The 10093-nt window shown below is 28.6% G+C and overlaps 1 protein-coding gene across 1 annotated transcript; it reads left to right on the top strand.

The window, feature by feature from the left end:
- The first annotated feature begins 4973 nt into the window (after window positions 1–4973).
- LOC102594899 (UDP-glycosyltransferase 82A1) lies at window positions 4974–8230 on the top strand. The gene is made up of 2 exons (XM_006351994.2): window positions 4974–5436; window positions 7317–8230. Exons 1-2 carry the CDS (start codon window positions 4974–4976, stop codon window positions 8177–8179), a joined length of 1326 nt encoding a protein of 441 aa, XP_006352056.1. The 3' UTR covers window positions 8180–8230.
- The last annotated feature ends 1863 nt before the right edge of the window (window positions 8231–10093 follow it).

Raw genomic sequence — 10093 nt, 5'->3', positions numbered from 1 at the left:
TTTACCGGGGTGGCCGTAGGCCTAAAATGTTGTAGTGTAATATAGGCATGTAAAACTTAATTGGTTTGAAAAGAAATCTTGCGCACGAACGAAATTATATATTATAGTAATTGAAAGGTAAAGGAAATGATATATAAGATATATAAATACTCGACTTTTTGAGGGAAAAAACGTACATACTTGTTATAAAACAGACAATATCTCATATCATAATAAAAATATCTTTGAACTGACTTAGTCCAACATGAACAACTTTTTCCCAACAAACATATATACGATGCAATTATTATGTTAGTTTCTTGAAATTTTTTAGTGTATCACAATATATCTCTTGTTTTGCCCTTAATTTGAGAGCTATATTTGGTTAAGGATCATCAATTTAATATATATTTTTATCAAATAATTATATTACATTATAGATACACATTATTTTACAGATATTAAATCTTGAATATTCTTATCGAAATTCTCGATTCTTTAACGTCAACACCAATAGTCAAGAACTCCAACGTACATGTGTTGATTTAGTCATGCCCATTAATTAGGCCATTACCAAGTCGTATAATTAAGTATCCTTCAAAATTAAAAAATAATAAACTTCTAATTAGGGTTGACTTGAATATTAATCATGTTAGAATGAGAGAATATATTGACTATGACCTAGTTCTTTTATTTCTTAACAATTAATATTCAAATTTACTAAAATAAGAGAATTATTGAACTTGTCTACGAGCTGTTACGAAGCGTCATTATTTTAGATTGAATGTATCATATAAAATTTATCTTTCTATTAATTTCTGCAAATTTAACAAGAAAAAAAAATATATGATTTGAAACGATGAACCAATCATACTATAGTAGTAGATGTACATTGCTAACGCTACGCAAAATTTTGTATAAATATTTATTTGTATGTGATTGATTCAATGTAAACATTCGATGAATTTATTTTTCTGCCCAAAATTTTGTGTGCTGCCCAAATTAAAATGTTTTATTCTGCCGACATAGAGCTTTAGCAATATAATAATGATGTGGACTCAAATTCAAGAAACAAATTAAACACGTGGTTAATTTATGCATTTAAGTGAGGCGATATTTTCTCCGTCACAAAATAAGTGATGATTGAATAGGTATGAAATAAAAAAATTATTATAATTTCTTTGTTTTGGGGGCCGCTTCGCGCCGCTTTTGAAAGGTAAGAATGACTTTCTGAAATTCTTTCTAATCTTTTCTATCTATCTTTAGAAGAACGTAAAATTATACTGCATAGTTAGATAAAAATATATTTTTTATGTATATATATTACATATTGACACTCCTCGACTTCTACACAATTTAACTTCTTTATATTTTGACAATCCTTAGTTGAAATTCTAGCACCGCCATTGGTAACATGCGTTAGATATTTTTATAATTATAAATTATTTCAACGAGTATATAATTAAAAAGTTTAAGATTAAATAAGTTTGCAAAATTGCTCAATTTCAAAGAGTATTCAAGCGGAAAATTGATTCATTTTCTTTTGTTTTGAAACAATCGTATGAAAAAAGGATAGTTTTGAGCTATTTGAATAGTTGAAGGAAATCTTTTTAGCTTGTTAACTTACAATGGCGAGGAACTTTTTAGCAAAAGACGTAAAGAAGGATAAAAATTGACTTATTTTAAATAATTTAAGGATATTTTTTAACTCTTTTTCTTCTGTTTACTTATAAAGTGAAACAAAAAGCTTGCAGAGGTTATTTATCTCTATGAAGATAAGTGTGTGTTGAATCCTTTACAAATAGTATACTTTTAAAAGATCCAATATAAATATGATAATATTTTTGAAGAGTCTAATATCGACGTAGATTTATCTATCTATCTATATAGCCACAACATTTGCATGTTCCTAAAATAATATAAAATAAATATAATGTGCTCTTTGAACTTTTATGTGGCTTGGCAGCAAGTGGCATGCAGAAATCACCCATGAAAAAAAAGAAGCTCTTTTGAGCTTTGATTTCTTTTGATTTAAATTATGTGGTCCAAAGTACATTGGTGTTATTTTTTATTTCATTTTTAGTTTTATTTTGTTGGGGATGAGTAAAGGTGTGAATGAGAAATAATGAGAAAATAAAATAAAGGAAAATGAAATTTTGAAATGTTTTTTTAGAAAAATTGAATTTTGTACTTTGTTAGATAGGAAAAGGAAGATTATTGTGTTTATATATAGAACTGTTTTTTCTAACTTTTAAAGAGTTGAGAAAAGAGCCGGTCTCATGTTATGTAATTTTTCTCTCCTCATTTATATGTTGTTTTCAAAGAAAAAGTAAATATCGTGTAATTTACTTTGTTATTTGAGTTTGATAAAATTCTACAATTTGTATTACCATAACTTTAGAATATTTTTTCCATTCGATTTTGAGAGGAATTAATTCAATAATTGTAACAACAGTAAGTGGATTAAATTTTTTAAGAACATACAAAAAAATTATGGGCTCAAAGTGTTTTTTTTCCTATATTTCTAATTTATTGCTTTGAACATAGTTTTGATAACAATTTTGATGCATATTTATTCGATTTCTAAGTTGATAAAGTGTAATAGATATTGGATAGAATAATTAATATGCGCAAGTTGATCAAAATACTATTATTTTTAATCAAAACACTATTATTATTGAAAAGGAAGAGAAAAGAGAAAATAAAAACTTTAATCTCCTTTTGATATAGGTATATAAATTAGATGGACAAATATTCACGTTTTTTTTTCTTTTTTGATACAAAAGGAACTGTACTTTTGACGTACCAGCCCTTTTTTTGATTTTCCATTTCGTGTTTGGAGTCCACATTAAAGCTCCGATTAAATTCGAATCACGCTCTACACGGTCCATTAGGGGATGACGCTTCCAACATGATTTTCTCTATACCCAGGGCTCGAACCCAAAACCTCTGATTAAGGGTGAAACACTCTTACCAGTGCACCAATCCATGTTGGTACTAGCCCTTTTTTATTCGTTGCTTTGATAGAAGTATGTTACACTCAATAGATTGGAGCTTTTTATGCACCAACCAAGCTATAGTTTGGCTATTTTTTTTATAAAAAAAATTGGCGCATTTTCCTCAGAAGTATTTTTGGAGAATAATAATTTATATTTACTTAATTAATTTGAAAAATAGTTTTATTAATATTAATCATTACAATTTGTATTTGATCAAACTTTCAAAAGTGCTTCTAGACAAAAAAAAATTCTTTTCAAAATCGGAAAATAACTTTTGCGATTATTCAGAAATTGTTTTTTAATCAAACGTACACCTCAAATAAAATAAACACTTTTTACTTATGAGAAATTTGGCCAAACATGTCATTATTAGTTAATACTCTCCTTATGTTCCTAATTACTTGTCTACTTTTAAATTGGCACACCTATTAAGAAAATAATGATTGACATAGTGAGTTTATCATTTTACTCTTATTAATTATGAAATGAATGAATTAAAAACTTAAAAGAGTTTCAAGAAGTTTTACATATTTCAAAGTAATTAATTGATTATATAATAGGTAAAAAAAAATTGTTCTTTCTTGATTTGTCAAAATAGACAAGTAATTATAGATAACTAAAAAAGAAAAAATAGACAAGTAATTAGGGACAGAGAGAGTATTATTAATACTCCCTCCGTCCCTATTTACTTGTCCATATTTCCTCTTTTAGATGTCCCCTATTTACTTGTCCATTTTTGACAAAATCAAGAAAGGACAAAAAAAAAATTCCTATTATACCCTCATTTAAACTTCTTGAAAATTTAAAACTTCTCCCAACATTGATTAGTTATCTTGAATAAATTTATTTTGGAATCATAATTAATAAGGGCAAAATTGTAACCTCACTATACTAATCATTGTTTCCTTAATATGTGTGTCATTTCTAAAGTGGACAACTAAATAGGGACGGAGGGAGTAACATTTTAGTGCCATTGTACCTAATACTAACCTTTTTCTATAATTAATCAAGAATTAATTAATTCTCCAATGTTTGTTTAAGCTTTAATTTCCTTTTTTGTAAGCAAGTTGCCACGTGCAAAGAGAAATCCAATTGCGTAAGCCACTTGCAAAAGTAAGTAATCCGAAGTGATGGAGTCAAAAATATATTTAGAATATTATAATTAGAGACGGAGTTAATATTTTACTTACGAATTCTGCAAAAATAGAAATATATTCAAGATATAAAACTCATGAATATAAGCAAAATGTATTGAATTCCTCTGAACACGTAAGCTAACCTTTGGATCCATCCCTATGCAGAACACAATAGTTTTAGTCAGTGGCGAATCTAAAGGTAAAAAATAGGGCATCGGAATCTATGGTCTCTTCGTAAAACTAGATATTTTATGTACATATTTTTTAAAATTTGTATATTATTATATTCTGACACCCGTACTATAAGAAGTCTATCTGATCTACATGGTTAAATGTTGAGCTTTTGACCTTGAGGATTAAGAATCAATTCTCACTGAATACATTTTTCTTGGTGCATTCATGTTCGGATCAATTCCCACTTAATACATTTTTCTGGGTACATCTATGTTTGAAAAATCCTAGATTCGCCTCTGATTTTAGTGCATATTTTGTATTTATATTAAAAAATCAATTAGTATATACAAATTATTTACCAAGAATCAAATAACTTTCTTTTTCTATATTTAAAACTCATAAACTTCAAAAAAAAAAAAAAAAAAAGTTGTGTCGCCAAGTAAAATCCAACAATTTTTATGTAGCTAAAAGATATTATCCTAAACAATTTGCACGATATAATTTTTCGATAAAGATATTAATTCAACTCCCTCCCTCCAACCCTACTCTACCTCTTAGTCTAGACCCCCACCCCCACCAAATTTAAAACACACACACCACAAATAACTACTATATATTATGACTTGCATAGTGAGTCCCTTTAAGAGTTATAAACAAAAAAAAACTTAGAGAGAAAAAAAAAAACATGAAATGCAAAAAAAAGTCCAAAGTATTTCTAGTTCCATATCCAGCACAAGGTCATGTAACACCAATGCTTAAATTAGCTTCATTGCTAGTTAATCATGGCATTAATCCAATAGTTATAATTCCAAATTTCATAAAAATTGACTCTAAAGATGTGAATATTTCCATCATGTCTATTTCAGATGGACTAGATCAAGATGGACTAACAACGTCTTCAGGTCGCGATTTCTTCGCGATAGAAAAGTCTATGGAAAATTACATGCCATGTCAACTCGAAACGATAATTCGAGATCAAGAAGATGGAATTGTGTGTTTAATTGTTGATTTGCTTGCTTCATGGGCTATTGAAATTGCTAACAAGTGTGGTGTTCATGTTGCTGGATTTTGGCCAGCCATGTTAGCTACTTATAAATTGATTAATTCAATTCCAGAAATGTTACATGATGGAATCATCTCTGAAACAGGTAATATTCATACTTTTTTTTTTCGAGTTTTATTTCACGCGATGTCTGGTACTTAATCACTTTAGCGTTCTCACGTATTAATTAGGAATTGTGTCGTGTAAAACCTGTTAAAAGAAGAAGCGCTTCCTGCTAGGATTTTATCAACTCAGACTTGAGACCTATATTTAAACATAAAGGGATCATATTCTTCCCATCACAAACCCCCAATGATCTTTGTAGACATAGTTTTTTTCTTTAATTTATTCGTTTCTTTTACTCGGCGGTTGATATATCCCTGCTTTAGAGCATCGACTAATTAATATTAATCGCTATGTACGTAAGACCCAAGAAAGGGAAAGTGCTCCTTGTCGAGATTTTTTTTTCATATTCAAGACTTAAACTCGAGGCATCTAGTAAAACATAAAGGGATCATTTTCATCCTATCACAATCAATAGTTTTTTCAGATATAATTATTTCTTTCATTGATCCTTCTTTATTTATCTTTCAATTTCTTGATCATTGTAATTTTTTTTAAAACACAATCAGATTATTTAATAATAATTAATATACTATACTGTATATTATGACTTGCATAGGTTAATAAAGTATTTTTATGAGTAGAAATTTTTGGTTCAAATTGTAAATATTTTTTGTGTATTCGTAAATGCTCGTTACATAAATAAGTTAACCACTTCAAATGTGTTTTTTTTTTTTTAATTATATGCATTAACATTAGCCTCAATAAGTTATAAAACCTCAGACTTGTTCCAATTGCGATTAATGTGTATAATTAAAGGAAATGCTTCTTAATAGGCGCACGCTTGAGAACGTACACAATGATTTTCCCCAAAATTTAAATTAAAAGTGTAAGAACATTTTATCATGTATTCAGACATTCATTGGAATAAATAATTGTTTGAGTGTCTAAATAAAATTTGTGATTGATGTGAATCAAGTACTATATATATTAATATTTTAATTGAGTAATATATTTAGCCTTTTAATGCAAGTAACTTGTAACATAAATATCTAGTCAGATAATTCATGAATCCAAGAAGCTGATATATACGTGTCGATTGGTTATTTGTTTAAAGCTAATAAAAAAACAATTTGATTAAGGAGCAATTAATTAAAGTAATTAAATAGTACTAATAACGATTAGGTCAAGGTCAACTTATCTCATTCTAACATGATGTCGCATATCATCCCTCGGCGAAAAATATTACTATTTATATATAGTTAAAATTACTTTTTAGGTATGTATAATAGATGTCGAACCCCCTTTCACTAGTTCGTGTGTTTACTTCTCAGATTTTAAACTTTCTTATTAAAATTTCTGACTCCGCCACTGGATGTCATATTAAAGTCAACCATAAGAGGTTCATGATCAAATGATGTTTTTTTTTTCTTAAATATAACTTATTTCATAAAGTTTTTATTTTAAATCTGTTTTTTTTTTGTTGTTCTTTTATTTATACAACTTGGAAATTGGCATACATGATTAAAGGATAATTTGTTATGTTCACATGCAACCACCAATGATAACCATTATTCCATGTGTTTTATTATTCTTAATTAATTGAGAATAATTTTAAAATTATAATCAAAAGCTAAAGGATAAATTAAAAAAAAAATTCCTCGAATAAACATGCAGAATTAACCTACAATCTGCTTATTTCACATTGGAACGATGTCATCAAAGGAAAAATATAAGATGATTTGTTCATAATAAGCATATGAACATACAACAAAATTAAGCAAATCCAGATGTTACGAGGACAAAATTGAACCTTTTTCATAATAAAAATTGTGTGTGGTTTAAATTTTATAACATTCAATATGATTATAATCTATTTTAATTGAGAAATTGTATGAGTGACAATAATTGACAATGCCACAGGTTGTCCATTACACAATGATTCAATTTGCCAATCATTTGGTCAACCTACAATTAGACCACAAGATTTACCATGGCTTATTGGAAATCCAAATGCAAGAATTTCAAGATTCAAGTTTTGGACAAGAGCAATGGAGAGAACAAGAACACTTGAGTGGTTATTAATAAACACTTTTCAAGATGAATGTCACAATAATAAAGACCAAAATACAACAAATTTTGATACCAAAATACTCCCAATTGGGCCTTTGAACACTCATGTAACAATCAAGAATTCAAGTTTTTGGGAGGAAGATTTAAGTTGCATGAATTGGCTAGATAAACAAGTTGTTAATTCAGTATTGTATATTTCTTTTGGGAGTTGGGTGAGTCCAATTGGTGAAGCAAAAGTTAATAGTTTGGCATTGGCACTTGAAGCAACAAAAAGGCCTTTCATTTGGGTGTTAGGCCCATTATGGAGACAAGGTTTACAAAAGGGCTATTTGGAGAGGATTTCAAAACAAGGGAAGATTGTGTCATGGGCACCACAAATGGATGTGCTACAACATGAAGGTGTAGGGTGTTATCTGACGCACTGTGGATGGAACTCGACTATGGAAGCTATACAGTCCAAGAAACGACTGATGTGTTATCCGGTCGCGGGTGATCAGTTTGTAAATTGCGCTTATATTGTTCAGAAATGGCGAATCGGGGTCATGATTGATGGTTTTGGAGTGAAAGATTTGGAAGGAGGATTGAGAAAGGTCATGGAGGATGATGGAATGAGTGAAAGAATTGATAGGCTAAATGAGATGACAACGGGGAAAGTGGCTAGCTGTAAAGCAATGGATAACTTGACAACATTCCTTTCTAGTGTTAGGATGTGAAAATTGTATACCAAAACAATATAATATATGCTTCATATATATATGGTTGATATACATGTACAAGGTTTGAAAAAGTTTCATATCACAAGAGTCTATTGTGTACACAATGTTACCTTGTATTTTTTTGCAAAAAAATGTTTTCATAGCTTTTCGAACTCGTAACCTCTTGATCACATGACAATAACTTTACCAATTATATTATGACTTTCCTTCATTCCATTGAGCATTGAACACACACAAATAATTAATAAAGCAACAAAGCTGGACAAAGTAGAAAAAAACTCATGATGGAAGTGCCATCGGCCATATAAATTGGTCTGCCCGACAATGCACGAATTTAAAATTAGTTAAACTCTAATATGAATATCGGAGAAACAAAAAAAAACAAAAAATGAACAAAGTAAGTCAACTAGCTAACATATATTAATGTACTCCCTCATCTATGTGCATTATTTAATTTGTCCATTATTAATTAAAAACACACACAAAGTTTCCTATGATTTTTGATAATATAATTTTTTGCTCACAATTAATGTGTCATGTGCTTCTCATCTGACACCAAAGATTACTCTCTGATTTTGTCCGTGATGTGCGGGAGCAAGTAGCAACAGGCTAGAGTTACACATGTATTAATAATATATAAATTAGTTAATTATGAAAAAATTATATTGAAATTAGTTATACATGATTTAAATATTTGAGTTTTTTTTTTTTTTTTAATCTGCATAAAATTATATACAGATTCATGCATAACTTTTTTTTTTATATATATATATATATTAATTATGCAGATTTTTACACAATTATCATATTAAGTTTATACATAATTATAATCAATTATCAAATATGATATTACTTATATAAAATATAATACACATATTATATTTTTTCTAACCAACCACCAAATGACCTAAGAGAAAAAAAGTCCTAGTAATAAATTAAGAAAGCAGTTGGCACAAACTTTTTGTCTTTAAGATAATAAGAAAATGTCCAAGTATAATTAATAAATTAAGAAAGCAATATTTGGCACAAACTTTTTGTCTAAAGATTATGTTGGTGTCTGACCAGCTTATCCACATACAACTGCATCAAATATTAAACATAATATATAAGTTGGGAGTCACTTCTATAACAGAAACGAGATTGAGATAATTTAGACATATATAAAAAAGGTGTGTTGATGCTCAGTGAGGAGGTGTGAAAGACTGGTTGTAAAGGACACTCAGAGGGGTAGAGATGAACCGAAAAAATATAGGAGAGAGGTGATTACACAAGATATAACACAACTTCATATTACCGAGGATATGACTTTAGATAGGAAGGAATAAATGTCGCGTATTAGGGTAGAAGGATAGTAATCGTAGTACTAGTCATACCCTTATAGTTCTTGTCATTTAATGTGTTTTCGATTATCACAGTATTTTGGTGTTTGTTAGTATTCTTTTCTTGTAGACTTTGCACTGCTTTTCTTATTAATGAGTAATGACAATGCTTTCTCTATCTTCACGAGATAATGATAAAATCTGTATATACTTTGCCCTCTCCAAATTGCACTTAATAAATTTTTATTGAGTATGTTATTATTATTATCGTAATATGTAAGGTATATAAAATTAAGATCCGTTGAATTCAGATCATAATGGACACAAATCTCTTCCAAGTTGAATACTAAAAATGAAAGGACACAATCAATCGATCTCCACCACCAATCTCTACTAGCCCTTTTTTCAAGTTTATTATTTTAATGATTACTAAAGTATTAAAAAATGATTAATAAAGTTAATCTTTTTAATCATAAAAGTTATTTAATTTCTGAATTTTCACTCCAAAGATCACGTAAGTCGAAAAATAGATATATATTAATTCATCATTAGTGTACTTTATTTATATTGCTTTTATAATATATACATTTGT

Source organism: Solanum tuberosum, unplaced genomic scaffold, assembly GCF_000226075.1.
Source record: "Solanum tuberosum cultivar DM 1-3 516 R44 unplaced genomic scaffold, SolTub_3.0 scf00140, whole genome shotgun sequence".
NCBI classification, from domain to species: Eukaryota; Viridiplantae; Streptophyta; class Magnoliopsida; order Solanales; family Solanaceae; genus Solanum; species Solanum tuberosum.
This window is presented reverse-complemented; position numbering and strand designations above follow the sequence as displayed.